Raw genomic sequence first — 22,324 nt, 5'->3', positions numbered from 1 at the left:
AAGTGATGGTGCTGGGGAGAAGTTCCTGTGGAACCGCCTGAGTGAGGCCTCAGTCAGAACCTCACCAACAACCCAGTCACCCCCAGAGCACATCTCTCCCTCTGTCCCCTCTCCAGAGTGAGGCTTCCACTCCACACTGACTTTTCAGGCTCCTCCCCAGCAGGGCCTCCCTCGCTCCTCTTTATAGAAATGGAAGGAAGAGTTTCATCTATGTCAGTAGGGAGGTGGGGGCCTGTCACCCCTGTCACCCGGTCTCTCTTAGTAGCCAGAGTTCCTCTGTTCTTTCCTTCCTCAATAAGATCTCAGAGAAGAATCTAGACAAACCAGTTAAGCTGCAGCTTAGAGGATGGGCCTGTCTCACACCTGAACCTAGATAAAGGGCAACAGTGGCCCTTACACCCCTTCTGGTGGTTGGAGCCCTGGCAAACTGTCTCCACAGCAAAAGCGCAGCCCATGACTGGAAACAGCTGGGCAGAGCATGGGGCTGAGAGAACTCTGCCACGGGTTTTGGGCTCGGCCTCCAGGACTGACCTCTTTAAATGCAGAGGTACAAGGGCCAAGTCAGCACTCACACAGCGCCCTTCTCTTCCTTGAACCCTGGTTGGCACCAGGTCTTGCTCCCCAGCCTCCCTCAGCCCCCACCAGAGACATGAAGCAGGAACAAGAAGCACAGCTGCCTCCTCGAAGTAGTGGGGGTAGAGCAGCTAGCACTAGTCTGGGGAGGCCTACCCCAGTGCTGGCAGAGAGACCCAGGCGGGGGTCTGCGCAGGACCTGCTCTCCTGATGACCAGCCTGCTCCAGCATATCTGGCTCAAAGCTGGGTGCAAGAGGTGGGGAAATTACAATCCATGCACCCTAGGAAAGTCGCTGGTCCCCATCTTCCAGCCCCCCTGGACAGAACTGAGCATTCACAGCCAAGGGGAAAAGGGTTAGCTCTGGCAGGCCGGGGCCCTGGAACAGCTTTGGCAAAACACTGTCAACCCCTCCTAAGTGAGAGAGCAGACCCCACTCCAACTGCCCCGCCCCAGGTGCTCTCTGTCCCTGCGCCTCCGCCCCAACCCGTGCTGATGGGGTTCTTTTGTCTGGGATATATTTACCAGTTGATATCACCCACTAATACAGCAGTTTAAGAATTAGCAGTTTAAGAATTCCTTAAGATTTGAGGATCTGAAAGCAAATCAGTTCCGTATGGTCTCCAATTCTAAGTTTTCTTAATCATGAGACAATGGACACCACTCTGACCCTCTTTACCTGTGGGCGCATGAACGATGAAGAAATCAACCAAGACATGGTGGTCTTTGGGACAAGAGATGAGGCTTAAATGCCAAGGAAATTGACATACCTCACATCCATAGACTGAACTTCCTCAGTTGAATCATCTAGACTGTTCGATTTTCCATCCAGGGTGTCCAGATGAACAAGTCCCCCAACTGGTTTAAGTCCATTAGAGAAAACATCTCGGGGAAAACTTTCTGGGGCAGAGCTCCCCACACCATTAACTTCCTGGCAGGTGTTCAAGCAACTGATTTCTGATTGAAAACACAGAGTCATTCTGTTAATCAGAAAACATCCAAGATAATGAAATAACAGAGGAAACACTTATCAAGGCAATTAATTGGACCCTCTGCTTTACTGTAACAACGCATCAGTGATGTCTGTGCAGGGCTCCTGATGGCTTAAGACCCACCCAGGAGTCTTGGCACATACACTGGACAGTCTCCCAGGCTCCTGGAACATTCTCTGGAGCCAGAAGGCAAAGGAGGGATGTAAAGACTGACTCTTGAATGGATATGCCTTTTCTGATTTTGGCTGCCATGAAATATTCAAACCCAAGGAGTTTTAAATATATATGACAGAAAACAGCTGGAAGACAGGGGGAACTGCCTTAACAACAGCAGTATATTCTGATAGAATGTGGTCAGCAAACAGTTTAGATCCCGGAATGCGTCAGGGGCCAGTAGACAGCTGAGCTCCTGCTACAGGATTATAGGGGAACTGGGGAACCAGTGGTTTCTGAATGGACCCGACAGACCTGTGCTGGGGATGGAGATCCCACCAGGGTGGATGCTCACAGGCCCCTTCCAGCAGCAACACTCTTGGGACCCATGGGCTGCTTGTTGCCCCCAGGAGAGCCACGAGCCCTCCTCTGCTGAAGGTAAGAACCCAGAACCAGGGCCTCCCTGGTGGCGCAAGGGGTTAAAAACCTATGAAGCTATCCACAGCCACTGCAGCACGAGTTCAATCCCTAGCCAGGGAGCTATCCACATGGAGCAGCAGACCTCTCCTGCCTCACCCGCTGCTCCCCTCAGCAGTGTATTTTGGTCAGTCTTCCTGTTTTGCTCCTCGCTCTGTCTTTGATGAATCCTCTCACCCATCACACCTCTGTCCTGTACCCCAGTTCTTGTATGCATAAATAAATAAATCTTAAAAAAAAAAAAAAAAACCGGAACCAGACCTCATACTCACCTATTTTGTTGGGAGCAATTGGTTTTGTCTTATTTTCCACACACACAGCAGACTGAAGCTCTGCTTTAGGGTCTTCTTTCTGAAAACAAAGGGTGGATGAAAAGAGGGAAGGCTGACTTCACTTAGGAAGAATGTGCTTTAGAATATGCCCAGAGGCCTCTTCCAGTAAATGTCGCCTTGATATGGGAAACTAGAGGTCAGTTGAGGCCCTGTGGGCCTCAGCAAGTCTATTACCATTACTTAAAAAATACACTCTTTCAAGTCAAAAGCAGAGAAGGCCCCAGAAGCTAAGAGAAGCTATGTCCTGTCTTTGCCCTTCCTCTACTCAAAGAAGCAACCATCAACTCCACTCAAACAACAGAAGAATGTTGTTTAGGAGGTGTCACTCAGGTGTGGGTTATCAGTGAATGTGTCCTCTCTGAGAATTGCATCTTTACTCTCAGAGTAAGGATGAAGTAGCCCCCTTCTTGTCTGTCACGTGATAGCTCCCCTTCTCTCTCCTAGATGTCCCAGGACCCTAAGTGCAGGATAAATGTCCCCGGTCTGCCCTGTTACTCTTTAGAATTTAGAACCAGGTCACATACATACATAACGACCACACATCTCCATATGTATGTTATTAAATTGATTTTTCCTTTGCTAATTAAAAAAAAAAGAAAGACAAGTGCTTTTAAAACGCATCAGTGGGTATTTGGAACCTTGCTGGGCCATCTGCCTGTTCCATGGTAATTCTTTGAATCTTCTGAGCTCATTACAAATCAGCTGTGTCTCCCTAATTAATGTCACCACTCTCTTTTTTATTCATGGACTACTGTGCCTCTCTTTGCATCCCCATCTCCAATTCTATGAGGAAATTTTGTATTACTATCTCTGAAACTCCTCTCTCAGACTCCGCTTTCCTTTTAGGCACGTATGGCCTCCTCTTTAATTTAGCCAGGAACAAAGCAGGAAGAGCTTGCTTGTTTTTTTCGGGCTAATTCTCTTCAAAATCTACAGTTTCACTGGATGTACTTAGCTATTCTTTTCTTCTCAGTACAGAAACTATTAAAACGGTGCTCTGAATGCTTACCTTCACTTCTGGGGACACCTCACTCTTTCTCGTTCTCTTCATGATTTCATCTATTCTCTGGAAACCAAAAAGAACCAGGTAGAGGATGACGAGACCAAAAACATGAAAGTAGCTAGATGTATATGCAATTTCATATTTCTCAGAAAACTTGTAAAAGAAGCATCAGCAGAGGGTAAGTATAGAAAGGTTTCCCACTGGTTCTGTAGACGTACACCTCTGCCCTATGAAGGTCAAACACTTGAGAAGTGAACTAATAAGTATCTAGAGTCAACACTGAATTTACATCCCATCTCTCTCTTCCTCTCTAAAAGTTACCTAAAAATTAACAAACCATCACCTGCCTTTCAAGAGGACCACCCTACAGAAAGCCTGGCCGAGGTGCAGGTTAGGAGGGAAGACCACAAACTGATCTCCCAGCTTCCAGACCTGCAGCAGTACAAAGCCCAGGCTTAAGCAAGGACAACTTTATCCATAATTACATTATATATAGATGGATTAAACACTACAATTAAAAGACAAAGACTGCCAATTGGATCAAAACCCTGACTGCATATTGTTTAATAGAAACACACTTATAAGGACATACATAGGTACAAGGTAAATCAATATTAAGATTTGCTATGCAAATGTTAAATCATAAAAAGTCACAGAATACACTTAAGACAAAAAGCATTACTACATATTAAAAAGGACATTCAATTTTGATAAAGGGATCAATTCAACAGGAAAATTAACAATTTGAAAAATATATATATATGTACACACACATATAAAAATAAATGTATCAAAAATTTGTGCGTGTGCGCGTGTAAAATTTTTTTCCACCTGACCTGGATGTAACTTTTGTTTGAAAACATCCTTGTTTATTTTCTCATAACATGGGATTTATCCTCTCAGGTGTGGTCACCGCCATCAAGGCACACATAGTCTTCCACCATATTCCACTGAGCTCTCCTCACCCCCTCCGACTCCCCTCCCGAATGTCTCAGATCTATGGTTTGCTTTCAAGCATTGGTCTTATAGTTTGTCTTTGTTTGGTTTCTCTCTGATCCACATATAAGTGAAACCATTCAGTATTTATGTTTCTCCTTCTGGCTTATTTCACTTAAATAATCCCTTCCAGTTGGTAGGTGGGACTTTTTAACACTCTTCTTGTAGTAACTGATAGAATAGATGATAGAAAACTAGCAAAGATATAGACGATCTGAACTGGACTGTCAATGAACTTGACCTAAGCAATAATTCTAAGATGGCTCCACCCAACAATTTCAGAATTGTTGGATTCACTTCCTTTTCCTGCCTCATCCCAAGTCTTCCTTGGCCCATACCTTCTTCCTTTCCAGTCGCTCCTGCTCAATCTGCAGCATGATCTGTTCTCTTTCTCGACGCATCTGTTTAGCTGCCTCCTGGGCCTTTGCTTCTGCTGCTTCCTTCTGATAGAAACAGATAAACCAAGACAGAGACTTTAAGCTCAGAAAACACTAAACAACTCTGGGGTTTGCACATTTGTTTGCCTCATCATCCCTGGTAGATGTGCTCCAATATCCAACCCAGATTTAGTGTGCTCTAGACACAGTAGACATGGCTGGGACTCACTCATCTCCCTGTCCCACCATGCAGATCACCTGCAAATAGTTCCCATAAGTGGTCACAGTCTTTGTGTGTCTCAGGGCAGTCTCTGATCATGAAGTGTGCATGTAGACAGGAGTTGCAGGAAGTTAATTTCCCAAGGAGTGACCTTCAACCATGAGGAATAGGAGTTGGCAGATGAGTAACCTAGTTTCCACACCCCTCAGAGGGGCAATACTAAGGCATGTTCCATAGTCTCTTAGTCCCAGACGGTGTGGGTTTTAGGTGCCCACACTAGCCCACCCATCAGTGTACTTACACTGACTTTCCCCTCATCCTACCCCCACCCAAGATCCGGGACATTCTCCCAAGTGAGCTACTGGTACCCAAATTCTTATATACCATGGTCTGCCTTTGGGGAAACCCAAAGTGATATACAGGGAATACTACCAATTTTCATTTTCAGTGCCCAAACTAACTCATATTTAATGACCATTTAAGTGAATTTAAGGAAAAATCTCAAGTAAATATTTAAGTCATTAAAATGTATCTGATTTTACCCAATATTAACTAAGTCCTCAAGGAGCCCAACTTAAGATTCATGCAGTACCTGCTTTTCAATCATGGCTTTTTCTTGATTTTCCTTCTCTTGCTTTTCCTTCTCTTGCTCTTCTTTCAACAATAACTCTTCCTTGGCCTTCTGCTTGGCCTCCTCTTCTACCTTATTTTTCTCTTCCTCTTCCTGCGGCTTCTTTTCTTCTTCCTGCTTATGGGTTTCCTTTTCTAGGTGAACTCTTTCCTCTTCTGCCTTTTGTTGCAATTCCTCTCTCTCCAGCCTGTTGAGAACATAACTGTTAGAAGCCAACAACATGCTCAAAAAGCAAACTTGGGAAAATAACTCATCTTTCCTAGAAATCCATTCTAGCCGGTACATTTACATAAAAAAAATTAACCAGGGCTGAGTTTAATCTGTGTTATACAATGAGTAACGATGTATTGATTTGTGAACATACCGTAACAAAGACATGTATGTTCCCTAGTCAATCTACAAATGATCACATCTTATTTAATGATATTTCCTTAAACACTAAGCAGAAAAAGTATTTAAAGCCAACTTACACAAGAAAACACTACACATGTCTACTGGCCACAACTATGCCAGTCAGCAATTTAGGAGCAGCAACTACGAGCTAAAAAGTTGACTTTGGGTTCTATTGGTATGTGACTTCTGAAAGCTCCAAGTTGAAAAAAATACTTAACGGAAATGAATAGAAATGTGACCTTTTTTAAAAAAAGGTTTATGCATACAAAAACTAGGGTGTTGGCCAGAGATGGGGGGCAGGAATTCACCAGAGACAGAGTGGGGAACAGAACAGGCAGATCCACTGAAATACACTGCTAAGCGGAGCAGTGGGTGAGACAAGAGAGGTCTGCTGCACCATGTTGGGTAAGTATCTACCTGGTCGGGGATTGAACTCATGTTGCAGTGGGTGGCAATAGCTTGATAGCGCTGTGTCTTTAACCCCTGTGCCACCAGGGAGGCCCCTGAAATGTAACTTTTTTTTTAAAAAAGACTTATTTATTTATACCAGCACTGGGTACAGTCAGAAGCGCAGGAGGGTGAGAGAATTCACCAGAGCTAGAATAGAACAGGCAGACGAACGAAATACACTGCTGAGGGGAGCAGTGGGCGCAGTAGGAGAGGTCTGTACACCATGTGGGACCCTCCCTGGCGGCCGGGGATCGAACCGGCACTGCAGAAGCTGCGGGCAGCTTTGCAGCCCAGCGCTCAACCACTGCGCCACCAGGGGAGGCCCTGAAATGTAACATTTTAATACAGAAATTCAAGCATCTAGTTCCCATTTATTTTTGGCAATCTTTACAAATCTATCTTTTTAAAGATTTATTTATTTATGCATACAAGAGCTGGGGTACAGGCCAGAGGTATGGGGGGGGGGGTGAGAGGATTCACCAGAGACAGAGTGGGGAACAGAACAGGCAGACTGACTGAAGTACACTGCTGAGGAGAGCAGCGCCATGTGGGTTGCTCCCTGGCTGGCCGGGGATCCAACTCATGCTGCAGAGGCTATGGATTGCTTCATAGTGTGGTGCTTAACTCCTTGCACTACCAGGGAGGCCCTACAAATCTATTTTAGCTTTTATTATTGGCTATGTGAAAATTAAATGGTATTTAGACATTTTTTTATTCACAGATGAATGGTTTGTGATGTGATGATAAAGAGCTCTAAGCAGTGAGGGAAAAACCTGTTTCTACATTGCTGATGTTTTTCCTGTGCATGTGTGCGTCACTTTCCCCCTCCATGAAAAGTCATGAGCACCTACTCATCTTGCAGTGTGTAGCTGACTGGCAGTGTGACACCGGGGCACGACTGACACTGCATGCTGACTCTTGTGTGGACAGTGGGGAGCTTTGGTCTGGCTATGTGACCTTGCCGTGGGGGCCACCTAACTTGACTATCAACTGAGGAAATAAAGATGGAGTAGAATCCATTCTTCCAGGAGCTGGATTCTGAAGGAAACGTGAAAGGGAGGTGGCTGGAAAGTAAAGAACTTCATCTGCCTACGCTCACAGCAGCAACCATGTCGCTCACCTACATAGGGCCTGCAATTAACAAAGCCTGTCATTTGAGGTCCTGTGATTTATGTTCATCTCCCCAACCTCCCTTCACACACCCAAAGCAGCTCAGACCACTCAAAGGAAAGATCTGTCGCTGCTGACAAGAGGCTGGAGGTAAGAAAGTAATCAAAGAACTCCAGAATCTAAAGACAGGATCAGCCAGACTTAGCCTTCTCCATACCTTTTTAAAAAGAATAGATCAGTAAACCTGTAATCAGAGACCACAAAAGAGCTGTCAAGGTCACTTACGGATCAAAAACATTCCATTATTTATTACTCTACAGCCAGTGCTGGTCTGGAAGTGCTGCAGCAGGCTTGCTTTCCATCACATCAATTCTCTAAACAGCACTGGATTGCACTCTGATTATCCTAAAAGCTCCCTTTATCAATTTAATGATAGATTTAATGATAAAATCTACCATGTCCTTCAACACCCCCTCTTCTCAAAAAAAATCAGAAAAGGCAGAACTGTCTGTATTCTGACCAAGTGTCCTGGCAGGAACACGACAAGGCTCTCAGACTGAACAAGCCCGTGTGGCAGCACAAGCCTTCCAGGCCTGTGCACCTTTACTGGATGATTCTGACACCCCAAAGTGTAAGGGTACTGCCATGACATCCTCTGTCGTGCTCCAGGTGGGAGTCCCTGTACCTGGTTCCTTGTGGATGATGAGGTTGGCATCCACACTGTTGAGGGCCTCTGCCCACCTTCCTCTCTCTCATTTGAGGGTGTGAGTTAGGGTAATTTGGGGGAAAAAAACACAATTTAGGACAGAATCAAGACAGCTACATCCACAATCCCTGTAGCTTCAGGGAGAAGCTAGAAGCAAAGCTCAAACTCCCGTGACTGCTCTACAAGGCCCGGTCAGTCCGAGAGGAACAGGGGCTGCCAGGAACACTGACGAAGGAGCCACGTGGTTGCAGGTCCCACGAGGGGAACGCAGGCCCACCACTGTCCACCACACCTAACAGAAGTTGCAGCCTCCTCAACACTGCAAGCACACTAGACTTCAGCCAAAGTTGTACCGATACTCAAATTGCAGAAAGGTGCATTACTCTTGGTACCAAAGCCTTTTTTACACGAGACCATGACGAAACGCCGCACGCCCCATACCTATCTCGTTCTTGCTTCTCCAGCCGCTCCTGCTCCTCCTGCTCCTTCTGCAGTCGAGCTTGGCGTCTCTTTTCAGCCAGGATCTTCGAAGCCTCCTCTGCATCGGTGGTGCCTGCTGGGGGCTTCCCTGAGGCTGCACGAGAGGAAGAGATCAAGAGAAACTGAACAGCGGCTGCGCTCCCATGGCTGCCCCCAGCTGGGTGAACTCCCCGTGTCTCTCATTGAAGCTTAAAAGGCTAAAGTAAGCCCCTCTCCGTAGAAGTGCAGATGCTGGCTGGCTGCAGCTCAGCACCCCGATACCCCAGCCTCCAGAGCTATGAATGGCGTCGGCCTCTAAGTCTCTTCCTCCAGTGGACCCTCCAGGGACCAAGGGGAAAGAGTCAGGAGCAAAGCGCAAGCCCACAAAAGTAGCAGAAGGGCATGAAGCTGTGCCAGGGAATAAACCCCCCTACCCCCAGCACAAGACTCCCACACGGGTCAGGTTAGAGGGAGAACCACCTGGGAAGGCCGGCCCAGGCCAGTGCTGGCAGGAGGCCCTACCTGCACCGCTCTCAGCCTTTGCTCCTGTGGCCGCGTGCTTCTCCGTGACGTGCTTGTCTGCCACGTGCTTCTCAGGAGTCTCCTCTCCAGGCGGGCTGAGCGCCTGCGGGCCCACGGTGCCCTCCCTTTCCTTGTTGCTCTTCTCCTTCTCAGCTTTCTTCTTGGGAGTCTCTTGGTTGGGAAAGGCTGGGCTGCGGTATTTCCCCGGAGATCCCAGGTATGGTGGCTTCACATTCTTTGGAGACTGTGGATATGCTTTTGCAGTTGTCCTGAGAAACCAAAATACGCCACAAGATAATGACTTGGCTAGGCCACAGAACTCTCTGTTCCTAAGGTGCCGGGGTCCAAATTGTGCAATAATTTTGTCCTTCACGGAGAACAAATGTAAGAATTGGCACACCCTTAAAAGTCCCTGAGATACAATCACCCAAACATGTATCCGTAAGTGGGCCTGGCGGGCGGGACGGGGTCTTAGGAAGCCCATCTGGTGACACCATGTCCTAATTTCACTCAAGTCTGTGACCACCCAAGGACGGGGTGGTAGGCACTCCCACGTCCTCTTTTGACAGCAACACCAGGGCTGGACCTGGCTTCAGTATATGACGACGGACAAACTGGCTCCCTTTTCTCTTTTTTTTTGTTGTGGAAAAACCCATGTGACATAACCACTTTTCAGTGCACAGTTCAGCGGCATTAAGTCCATCACTCACGGTGGCGCAGCCATCACCACCACCGTCTCCAGCATTCTGGCCCCGATGAACTCAACTCCCTACTCTGACCTCCCCAAGCCTCTGGAAACCGCTCTTCTGCGTCCTGCCTCTAGACAGACTGTCCTGCGTACGTCATGTAAGTGAGGTCATACAGTATCTGTCCCTTTGTGTCTGGCTTACTTCACTCAGCGTGACTCTCAAGGGGTCCCAGTTCCTTTACAGTTTTTAACTCCAGTTTATTGAGTAGTATACGTGACACCTGGGTCCTCCGTATCTGCTGAGGTACACGGTCAGTCAAGGGGTAGGGAAGGGGGTGTCTTTTTGGCATTTAAGGTTTAAAAGACTCCTTCTTGACTATTGGTAAGACACAAAAGCTGAGGATGAGCCCATTTCTACCCCATTGGTGAGAAACCGACCACTTAGTTTAAATGCAGGAGCTTTTTGGGCCTCCCCTGGTGGCGCAGCGGTTGAGCGCTGGGCTGCGAGGCTGCCCGCAGCCTCTGCAGCGCCGGTTTGTTCCCCGGCCACCGGCAAGGGTCCCACAAAAAAAGAAAAAAAAAAACTCAAATGCAGGAGCTTTTCTGTCTGGGCAGAGGGTCCGAGGCCTTGCTTCTGGTAAGGCTGGCTATTGACAACATAGATAACTTAGCTTCAGATGCTGAGGTTAGCCAGAGGTTTACACAGGGATTCGGCCTTTACACTGAGATCCTGTAAGAACATAATCTGTACGTAAATTACAAACTGTCACCCTCAATCCCATAGTGGGTTGAACCATATGAAAATAACATTCAAATGCTTTTGATCTATAAAAACAGCAATATAAATAGCCACTCGGGCTAATATTAAAGGTCAGTTTCTCACCAGAGGCTTAAAAAGTCACCTAATCAGATCCTGATGGTAAGGAAAAAAGTATGATCAACTTGGTCTCGAGCCAGAAAATAATCCTCAAGTAGCAGGTGGCTGAGAAAGATGCAGGTCAGCTTTCCAACGACGCGCTCCTGTTTACAGGCCCGCTCCTGGTGCTGGCCACGGCAGGTGAGAGTGATGGAAACACGCTCTCCCCCAAAGCATTCCTACCTTGATGCATAAAGTAGGAATTCCTGGCACTGGAAAGACTGGCAAAACATCACCTGCTCCTCGCCCTCACCCTTATCCCCCTCCCCAAGGAGTGAGTATGCGTTTGCTGATTGGTGAGACTGGGCCAAGGGGCTGGGCACAGGCAGTCCAGTCTTCAGGTTCTCTCTCTGGGCGCTGCCTGCGTGAGCCCACACTCTGAGTGACACTGAGTTCTGCCTAGAGATGGACTCTGTCCCGGGGGCCTGCAATGAGCTAGCGCCTCTACTCATGAAAGGGTTGCTGGATGCAGTGCCCTTCTGCAGGCATGGCAGCCACCAGGATGGTCCCCAGGGCTGGATTAGGAGGAGTGGGTAAGAAGCCTGAACTGACTGCAGGTCCAAGCCACTCCCCTGGTCCTGCCTGAGCAGCCAGAAGCCAGCATCTGCACCCCAACAACTCCTGGGTCTGGTTTAAACAGCTCACTATGAGAGAAAAATGGCATGTGATGAAGTCACCCCCTCAGTCGCTGTGCTCAGAGCCTGCGGAGGGAAATTCAGGGCAGAATTACTGTCCTAAGGAGAAGAGGCTGCACTCGCCAGGAGGTTCTGACAGCCTCAGGCTGGCAAGTCCTAAGCAGGCTTGCTTCAACTTACTTCAACAGAACAGTCAGGCGGGGGTTCTGTTCACACCACAGAATGTGAGGTTCTATTTTAAAGAAACCAGGCCAGTTACCCATGAACACACATCTAAAAATAATTTCTACCTGAGAAGGGTGGATTACTTGGAATAAAACTCGATCTATTAAGCAGCTTATTTATACTTCCCTATCCAGTCCCTGCCCAATAAACAGAATAAATCAGTAAAAATTCTCTCTCTCTCTCTCTCTCACACACACACACACACACACATACATGACCTCCAAATTGGAAAGTTATAGGCAAGTCAAAGATTTTTTTTTTTTACAGCGAGTGACCAAAACACAGACTAGGATCTTAAAGTTCCTGATTTTATCTCCTTATCTGTGGAATTTTCTGTTTATGCTGCACTACTGCCTCCCTTCCTGGACACAGCACCCTGCCAGGTGCCTGTAAGGACTGCTCAGCATAGGCGTGGTGGCCCAGGTAATATTGGTCTGACAGGTCCAACATACTGGCCAGACCTGTTCACACTATTACAAGCCAAATAAAGTCTAGCAAAGCTACTTCTACCCTGCCCCCACCCTGATTTTTCAGAAAGAAGTGTCTTGGCTGATGAGAAAAATTAAACACAAACTAAACAAGAGCTTTAGTTTGAAATACCTTCTTGTCTAATAAGAATCTATTTGGTCACCACAATAACCTAGGAGGTGAGAAATTATGATTATTGGGGGGTGGGGGCGGGAGGGGAGGGATTGGGGTCAGAATGGGGGGGTGCAATTGTATGGGGAATATAAAAATAAAATTTATTATTAAAAAAAAAAGAAATTATGATTATATTTCAGGTAAGAAAACCAAAGTCCAAAGTGCTTAAATGACCTTTCCCAAGGAGATATTATTTTTTAAAAAAGATTTATTTTTTATTTATACAATAGCTGAGGCAAAGGCCAGAGTTGCAGGAGGGTGAGAGGATTCACCAGAGACAGAGCGGGGAGCAGAACAGGCAGACAAACCAAAAGCACTGCTGAAGGGAGCAGCGGGCAAGAGAGCAGAGGCCCGCCGCACCATGTGGGAATCTCCCTGGCTGGCCGGGAATCGAACCCACGCTGCAGAGGCTGCAGACAGCCTCACAGCGCTGTGCTCAACCCGCTGCGACACCGGGGTAGGCCCTCCCCATGATATGTTAATAGATGAGATCCAAGTCATTTGATTCTTCCTGTTGCTTTTTTACAGTTTTTCCACTTGGAGTTTTAAAAGTCCAATACTGCCAAGGACTTAAAACCTCAGAAATGGGATTCACAAGTTTTGTTGGTAGAGATAGGCCTTCCTGGTGCATAAGGCTGGACTAGACTATCTGTTGAGATTCCACGACCCACAGGAAATATAAACACCTCTGTAAGAAAAGCCACAAGAATAACTCTGGGGAGAGGGGGGCCATGCTTCTGAACCTGAGTTTTCTGCAGAGCAGAACCCCAAAGGACTTTTCTCCTCCATATCCTGGGATGTAGTTGTTTTCTCCAAAGCCTTTCGACTCCAGACGCAGAGATCAGTCTGCTTGCGGGAGGGGAGGCGTCTGTGGCAGCATCAGCATAGCTCGGCTAACATTATAAAAAGTCTGTTTATGGTCCCAGTGGATTGCTTCCCAGGAAGAAAAAGAGCAGTCTTATACCAGAAGAGCCTGTGGGTACCACCTTAACCCGTCACCACCGCCAGGGACGAAAACAGCCGACCTCAAGGCCTCCTGACATGATGCACCAGGAAGACGCCAACAACCCTCCTATGGAATTCCGGTCCAAGATGTACAAGCTGGATCTAATCATAAGGAAACAACAGACCAATCCAAACTGAAGCACAGTCCTGAAAATAACTGCCTTGTGCTTCTCATAAAGATCAAGGTCTTGAAGAAGAAATGCCGCAGCACTAGACGACGAGATGACGAAATGCAACTTAGGACCTCAGGTCAGATCCTGGACCAGGAAAAAATGCTCTAGGGGCCCTCAATGGGAGAGCTGGCACCCACAGACAGTAACCCTATCATACCCAACTTAAATTTTCTGATATTCACAACTGTGCTGTGGTTATTCAAAAGAACGTCTCCATTCTTAGGGGAAAAGGGCTACAAATGCCTGCAACTCACTCTCCAATGGTTCTGGGAAAAATCTGTGCATTGCGGGGTAGGGGATCGATGGAGAGTTAGTGGGTGATCGATGGAGAGTTAGTGGGGGATGGGAAAGACGATGCAAATATGGATAAAATGTTAGCAGGATTAAAAGGCATGTAGGGATTCTTCTAGTTTTGCAGTATCTTCTGTAGCACTGAAATGATTTCAAAACAACAAGGTTTAAAAAAAATCAGTTGAAACAAACAATCCTCTAGCAAACCTGAAAAACACAGGACTACAGACTGGGCATGTGTGTAAACATGGCTGTGAAGATGGGGCACAACATTTTCAATTCTCCTTTTTGGGAAAAATTTCAAGTAGGAATGTGAAAGACTATTTGGGCATGATGGTGACAGCAAAACAACAGTTAAACTGCCGTGCAGGGAGCCCTAGTTCACAGCAGGTGCTCACCTGTGGGTAGGGGCTGCCACACCACACCTTACCCAGAGAAGCCCCTGGGAGTGGTACCCGGTAACGATCAATTAAATGTCCTCAACCACCAGAAGGGGTGGTTGGCTCCAGGAACCTCCCATGAGCCTGTGGTATTGAGTGGGGGTGACATATTGTGGCAATTTTATTTTAACTTGTCTCCTGCACACAACAGGACTTTCCGTTTTGCACTTGTGTCAATTTTGTTTCCAATGGCCTAAAAAGTAAAATTAACTTAGGCTCCTGGCACAAAAATGATCTCAGGTACTTACTATCTCTGGAAGGGATTCTCTTTGGCAGACTGTACTTCCCAGTGATGGCCCCAATTTTATCTCTTCCTGCCCACATAATCTTTTGACTTTCTCTCTCCATCCCAATCAATCTGGGTTGGGCCAGCTGCTTTGACTAATAAAATACCGCAGAGAAGAAACTCAGGCATGGTCCTTAACGGGCCTGGCAGCTCCCACTACCTATCCAAGGAGATAGTCACTCTAGGGGACACGCCCTCTTGGAACCTGGTTGCCAAACTGAGACACTTCCATCACAGAGAGGCTACATGCTGGAATTCTACTCTGAAAGCCTCGGCTAAGCCCTAGCAGCAGCCAGAATCAACTGCTAGTCGGACAAATCGGGCCTCCTTGGAGGCCCAGCCCTAGGTTGGAACTGCAGCTCGTTAACATTAGACCTTATGTAACTGCATAGAAGACCCTCAAGTGTCCCTCCTCTGGCCAGCCCCAGCCTACCCACTGAGCAAGCAAATAAAAGACCCCAAGAAAGACCCTCCCAGTAAGTCCGACTCACACAGCTGTGACAATCTGTAATAAACTTGTTTTAAATCACTAAATTTGGGGAAGTTTGTTACAGTACCACGCATAAAAACATTCTCTGTCATCATGACCAAACTGTGGTAGAATATACTAATATTTCCAAGAAACTGAAACCCAGAGAGAACAATTCACACTGAAGAACTGGGTGGACAGGCAGCACTGAAATGCAGAGACAGGCTGGGTAAATCCACTTGGCCACACTTGATTTCCTCTCTCTAGGTTACAGGAGTTAAGCTATGCTCCATCCACATCTTTGAGAGTGTTGCTGAAGCTAGTTTTCTAAAACCCATACAAGTACCTGACAATGCAAACAATTACAATTAACTTGAACGCTTAAAAGAGCAATGCCATTAACATGCACAGCCGCCAACAGTGGCTTAACTTATCTGAGATGTGGGGGGAATACAATGGGCTGTCAGAGCCATTCCTCACATGACTGTCTGGGTTTTTGAATGAGAGTTCAAGGGAACTCACCCAGTCTCTGTTCAAAGCTAAGTCACTTCCAGCACACTTTAAAGATCACACAGTTGGTCTACACAGAGGGAAGGTGGAACATGCCACTTTGGGGGTTATTTTCTATGTGACACCATTTTAAAGACTTAACTGATTCTTTTTCATTGTTTTTTTGGTCACAATTGAGTATACAAAAGAATACTTACAAGGTACAAAAGGGATGACAAATGATACAAGTGTTCACCCACCAACTAGTCCAAAAGAAAGACATCATATAACATTTCCTTCAACATCATTTCACTATAAGGTTGATGAGCAAGAAAGAATCCTGGCTAATGTTGAACCAAACGATGTTTATGGGGACCTGGTTCTGTTACAGATCTATGGCTTAAATTCTCAGTTTCCAAGAACCTACTTATGACATTAAATGGAGCCTTACTATAGTCACCTGAGAAGGGAGGGCTAAGAAATAAAATAAAGACAAAGGCCTTAAGGTCCATCTACTACATTTAGAGTTTGCAAGAGAGCAATGCCATAACCAAAGACACGCAATACTAGCACAGAAAGGATGCAATGAACTAAAAAACAAAACAAAACAAGATGCCATTAATGCAGCAATGTACTATGGAAGGTTCTTCCTTATGGAAGACATATATCAAGAACAGGTTATTAGCTGTCTATAAAAACCATTGCAATCTCTGAACAAAATAACACTGAAAAAGTCTGTTACAAAGCAAGTAATTAGTTAATGTTATTCTGAAATATTTTAAACAAATTTCCAAGTGTTCCATAAATTTGTGTTTTATCTTATGTTCTCTGAATCAAATGACACACTAAACAAAGTTTATATGATTCTTTCTACATAAAGATTTCCCTACTTCCCCAAGGTAAGTCATATTTCTCTTTTCTCTCAGTACTACTAAATTTTTTTCCATTTTCTTGCTGGATTGAGTTATGTGCTGAATCATTCCAGTCATTTACTATCAGTAAAATATTTTAGTGGCTTCAGACAGTGTTCAAGCAGTTATCGTAAATCTGTTTCCCAATTAAATGGTTTCATTGGTGAGCTTAGCCACTTCTTAAAAAGAAAAAATGCACACACACGCACACTAAAAAAAATACTCCTGATGGTGACAAGTTATTATTAACACTCTGACAGGCAATGGGGGGGGGGGAGGGGGAGAAGTGAGTAAAGGCACCCACCCACGATGCACCCATTCCACTCTAGGTGCAGTTGAAGGAAAATGCCAGAAAAGCAAAATGGACTTGGATGAGATAAGGAGAAAAAGTCAGATGGATCATCTGGCTAAGTAAGAATCTGTATTTACCTGGCAATAAATCCCTCAAGAACCCACTATTTATCCAGAAGATGTTGAGAGTTAAGGGGTAACTTGAAGTCCAGCACCCCTGTGCCTAGTAGAGAAGCAGCCGGCACACCTGCCAACCCAGAGACTCCCCAGACACTTAGAATTGTCCAACTGTGGCAAAGTTACGCGTAATATGCTTACTTGGATGTCACGGGAGAAGACGACCTCTTAGAAACACCTCCTGGGAAGTCGCATCTTCTCAGAGGGGACCCCAGGCCCACACTGGGAACAGAAGTTGTTGTTCGCTGCCCCTTCTTTGCCTTCTGTGTCTGTAAGAGACACAGAATAGGACAGAGATGGCCCATGACTAGCAGAACTTCTACAGTTTCTAGAAATACCCCCTATGGAAGTGATGCAGTTTTCTTTCAAAAGGAGGCATATGAAGATGTAGTGCTTCACACCATTGGAATCTCTGCAAGGACACACTATGAGGTCATCATATTTAGGTCACCCAGTTTCAGAAAAAAGCAACTTTAATCTCAAAATGCAAAGGTTTTCTTGCAAAGAACTAACAACCAAATAAATCATTATGGTCCTGGACACATGGAAATTGGAGAGTACAAAAACATACCATCACCACAAAAAAATTTCAGGTGAGTGCAAATGTGGTTCTTTTCCACGTCTGATTAACAGCCGAGCAGCCAGCCGTAGGCCCCAGTGGTGTCCTTGGGGACTTCAATGGCAGGAGATCCTGTCTTCCCCTTCACCTCTCTCGGCAGGTGGCCCACACCTCAGTGCTCCACAAGGGTAGTTTCCTTCTCTTCCTATGGCACTTTTCTGCCGCAAATCTACCTTTGTGCCCCACATCCAGAAGATGTTGAGTGTTAACTCGAAGTCCAGCCCCATTCCACAGTAATGCATTGTACAGTAAAACCTAAGGGCCTGAAATAATCACTGCTTATATGAGGGTCACACTGGAATGAAAATATTAATATGGTGTCATAAAAAAAATGCCCCATAGTACATAGCACATGACATAATACAGTTACATGGTGGTTTTAAAACAAATCCACACATCATCTGCAGCTCCTCCTTTTGACGGGTGGAACTCACTTCTGCTCCCATGTTTGTTGTTGGTCTTAGACTTACTTTTACCAAACTGCATGTGGCAGAAGTGATGGCACATATGGGAGATGGGCTAGAAGAGGCGCTGCAGTGCGCCCCTTGCTCCTTTTCCTGGATCTCTCATTGGGGGGAGACGAGCTGTCATGTCATGTGGTCACTTAAGCGGCTCTATGGAGAGGTCCACACAGTAAGGAAGTAAGGCCTCTTGTCGACAGCCATGTGAGTGAGCTGTCCTGGAAGAGCCCCAGCCAAGCTTTCAGAGGTCTGCAGCTCTGGCTGCCATCTTGACCCACCCACATGAGAGACCCTGAACCAGAACCAGCCAGCTAAGCCATCCTCAATTCCTGACCCAGTGTACCAGGTAATGTTTTTTTATCAGTTCTATACTTTAGGGTAATATGTTATGGATCAATGAAAATTCTGGGCAAGACTAGCCCAGAATTAGACATCCTTAAAGAAGCAGAGAGAGGCCCCTCAGAACATTCCTTTTGCCTTCTGTCCTCTGGAAAGCAGGCTACAATGACGATAGGGATTTGCTCCAAGGCACTAAGATTTGGGAGGGTGTAAAAAGTTAAGTGACTTCTGAAGGTTAGGTTAAATGTTAAACCAAATCCACCCCTTGAGCTGTCCATGGAGACTGATGGAAACAGACCCCGGTAGTGCACAGAAGTAATTCCAGTGTCAGGTAAACCAGTCCCCAGGGGTGAATGAGTGGATTTAAACCTACCGGAGAGGACTCTGCTCCTGCGGGGGCTCCTTTCCCAGCATCTCCTCCACCAGATGAAGATGGAGCCTTCTTTTTCTCCGGGTTCCGAGTGGGAGAAGACTTGTAGGAAGACTTAAGAGAGCCAGCAGGAGCTACACGAGGACAGGCATGGAATACTAGAGAGTTACAGTGTAAAAACCAGAAAGACAGGGAACACAGATGGCAAAAGTAAAGGGAGCAGGGAGTTGGGAAGAACACATTTCTGTTAACATGTGGAAAGCAATCCACATTCTCCAAATACCGCCATATTTTTCCTAGAGTATGCAGAATGGCCCCTGTCCTGAAAGACTCCCATATTCAATGCTCCAGAATCCAGTTCATTTTAGGGGTGCAAAGTCTAGGCTATGGAGTGAGCCAGCCCAAGCACTGCCACCTCATGTCTGCATCACCTTGGGCAGGTTACTTAACCTTGCTAAACATCAATTTCCTTGCACAAAAAAAGAGTTAACAGAGCAGACCTGACTGCGGTATGTGGAAAGGCCTGCTTATAAGGGTGGCCCGTGGCTGGCATCTGGGACTCAGTTCTCAGGGGGGTTCCCTTCATGAACTGATGAGTGTCGAACCCGCAAGCTATGTGGTCTATACTGAATGCCTGCTTCCTTCTGAGAGTCTGGAATGTGGGTATGTGCCCAGCAGCGGATGTCAACCCCCTAGTAAAGACCCTGGGCACTGAGTCTCTAATGAGCTTTCACAGGTGTTGTCACAGTTCATGGCTGGGGCGATTGAGCAGTCCGACGTGACAGAGGAGCTTGGACACCTGCATCAGGCACTCCATGGTCTTGGCCCGTGTGCCAATTCCCTTTGCTGATTGTGCCAGGCAGCCTTCTGCTATGACACATTGCAACCGTGAGTATCACCAGATGCTCAGTCCTCTGAGTCTTCCTAGTGAATCTAACCTCTGGGGACTCTTGGGACCCCTCATTCAACTGGTGTGAGAAGCAGGAATCATGAGGAGATTTCTGCTTGGTAGCCTTTTGCTATAATAAATAAGAGCTTTGAGGGGAAACCTGCACTCCTATGTTCACTGCAGCACTATTTACAATAGGTAAGATATGGAAACAACCTAAATGCCCCCAAATAGATGACTGGGTCAAGAAGATGTGGTCTATACAAACACAATGGAATACTATTCAACAATCAAAAAAGAAACTCATGCCATTTGCAGCAACATGGCTGGAGCTAGAAGGGATTATGGTCAGTGACATAAGTCAGAAGGAAAAAGAAAAATATCAGATGGTTTCATTTATAGGAGAACTATAGGGGAACCGTACATGGGATCAGGAAAAAACCCCCACAAAACTAGGAGGCAAACAATAAATTGGAGACATTCAGCAGGGGAGGGGGAGGGATCCAAACAAGAGCGGGAAGAGCACGAGAGACTAGGGTGAAGGTTCGCAGGTGTCTTGGTGGAGGGAATTTTATGGGGATTACACCTGAGAGGAAAAAAAATCAAACAATGTACAAAAATAAACAACAATGTAAAAAAATATATAAATAAAAATTAAACAAAAAACCAGATCGTTGAGTCCTCCAAGAGAATGACTGATCCTGGAGATGTTCTTGGGGACCTCCTGTCATATTGCTTATTCTCAAAATGGAGAGTCTTCTGTTTTCCCAGGAATGTTTGGTTTATTTAAGATATAATACACACACCACAAATTCACCCTTTCAGGGCGTAAAGTTTAGTGGCTGTTAGCATTTTCACAAAGGTGTGCAACCACAACTACAGTGTAATTCTAGAACATTTTCAATACCCCCCAAAGAAACCCAGTACCCATTAAGCATTCTCTTTCCTTCTCCCCTCCCTGGTTGTCAGCAGCCACTAATTTACTGTCTCTATAATCTTGCCTATTCCAGACACGCCACATAACTGGAATCGTACTATTTGTAACACTTTGTGTCTGGCTTCTTTCAGAGGATGTTTTCAAGCTTAATCATGCTGCAGCAGGTTTCAGTAATTCATCCACTTCTAGAGCTGAACACACCCCCCCCCCTTTAGGGATATACTGCATCTTTTATCCATTTATCTGTTGACGGACACTGGGGTGCTTCCACCTCGTGGTTAAGGTGAGTAATGCTGCTCGGCACACCTGTACTGGTTTTTGTCTGAATGGATGGTTTCAATTTCCTTGAGTGCAAGTGCTGGGTGATGAGGTAACTTAATGTTTAACTTTCTGAGGAACTTTTGAGGCCATTTTCCAGAGTGCCTCATTTCACATTTCCACCAGCAATGTATGAAGGATATAATTTCTCCAAATCCTCGCCGACACTGAGCAATTTCCTCTTGATTTTAGCCATCCTAATCAGTGTGAAGGGGCATGGCACTGTGGTTCTGTTTGCATTTCTCTAGTGACTAAGAATGTTGAACACCCGATCAGTGTTTATTGGCCATTTGTCTCTTTCTTTGCATAAAGAGTATATCAAATGGGAAACAGCTAGAACTGACAGAGGGTTTTATATATACATATATATGACACACACATATATATAAATGTGTCATCTCACTGAATACATTATCTTGGGAGCTGAGCGCAGACTGCCCTAACGTGGATGCATTTTCCTCAGTGTCACCAACTAAGCCTCTTTTACCCGAGTCACTGGCTGCTCAACCCTCATTAATTGTGCCATGTAGATGTGATCCGCTTTGGTCAAGGAAGGGCTTTGATGCTGTAGGCTAGTGTTCCTCAGACTTCAGTGTGCAGTCTAGTGGGGTCTGAAAGTGCCTTCCTAACAAGCTTCCAGGTGATGCCAACAGACCACCCTTTGAGTAGCAAGGCTCTAGATATTTGTTGAATCTTACTGTGCCAATTATCCCTCTCTCATCTAATCCTTGCGATAATTTTAAATAACTCCATTTTATAGATGAGGAAACTGAGGCTTAGAGAGGTTAATTAACTCAGTCAAAGCAGTAAGAGCTAGTAAGCAGTAGAGCTGGTTATGGGTCTCCAGAGACTGATTTACAGGCTACTCTGCCAAACCATCTCTTTAAAAAGTGTCACAGCTCATGAAATGGATACTTTTTCTCATCCACACGCTCTTAGTCATAAAATAATTTACTCACCTCTGGGACAAAAGAAAAGAAACAGCAATAGCAAAACACTGCTGGGTAGAAAACAGTATTAACCATTGAAGACATTTCACAAAGCCAGCAAATGGGAAGCAAAACACAGAAATTCAGGAAAAACTCATAGGCCAACCAACACCGCTTTAGGCATTTTCCTCAGTGTCACCAAGTTGGCTGCGTTTACCTGAGTCACTGGCCTGCTCAGAGAGCAAGAGTGAACTTCTGTCTCTGGCTATAGTAGCCTGTGTGGGCATCAATAGTCGCGAAACAAGAAAGGGCTCCGTGGGACTAAGGTGTGTGCGATGAGCTGAGGGATGGAATCAAATGAAAATTTAAAAAAGCAAAATTAAAACAAAATAAATGTTTCCAACAACAGTGTATGATGCAAATTAACTTCC

General features: G+C 45.8%; 1 protein-coding gene across 1 annotated transcript in view; it reads right to left on the bottom strand.

Moving 5' to 3' along the window:
• Positions 1 to 22,324, bottom strand: part of MAP7D2 (MAP7 domain containing 2) — a 77,239-nt gene that overhangs the window by 3,924 nt on the left and 50,991 nt on the right. The window contains 10 exon segments of the mRNA XM_037512627.2: positions 1,343 to 1,529; positions 2,467 to 2,545; positions 3,536 to 3,592; positions 4,864 to 4,968; positions 5,715 to 5,940; positions 8,854 to 8,986; positions 9,394 to 9,662; positions 17,173 to 17,300; positions 18,824 to 18,978; positions 22,111 to 22,233. Of these exon segments, the coding sequence (XP_037368524.1) occupies positions 1,343 to 1,529; positions 2,467 to 2,545; positions 3,536 to 3,592; positions 4,864 to 4,968; positions 5,715 to 5,940; positions 8,854 to 8,986; positions 9,394 to 9,662; positions 17,173 to 17,300; positions 18,824 to 18,978; positions 22,111 to 22,233 (1,462 nt within the window).

Source organism: Talpa occidentalis, unplaced genomic scaffold (assembly GCF_014898055.3).
Source record: "Talpa occidentalis isolate TD23 unplaced genomic scaffold, MPIMG_talOcc4v2.1 talOcc4.15, whole genome shotgun sequence".
Taxonomy (NCBI): domain Eukaryota; kingdom Metazoa; phylum Chordata; class Mammalia; order Eulipotyphla; family Talpidae; genus Talpa; species Talpa occidentalis.
The sequence above is the reverse complement of the archived record's forward strand: the minus strand, read 5'-3'. Positions and strand labels throughout refer to the sequence as shown.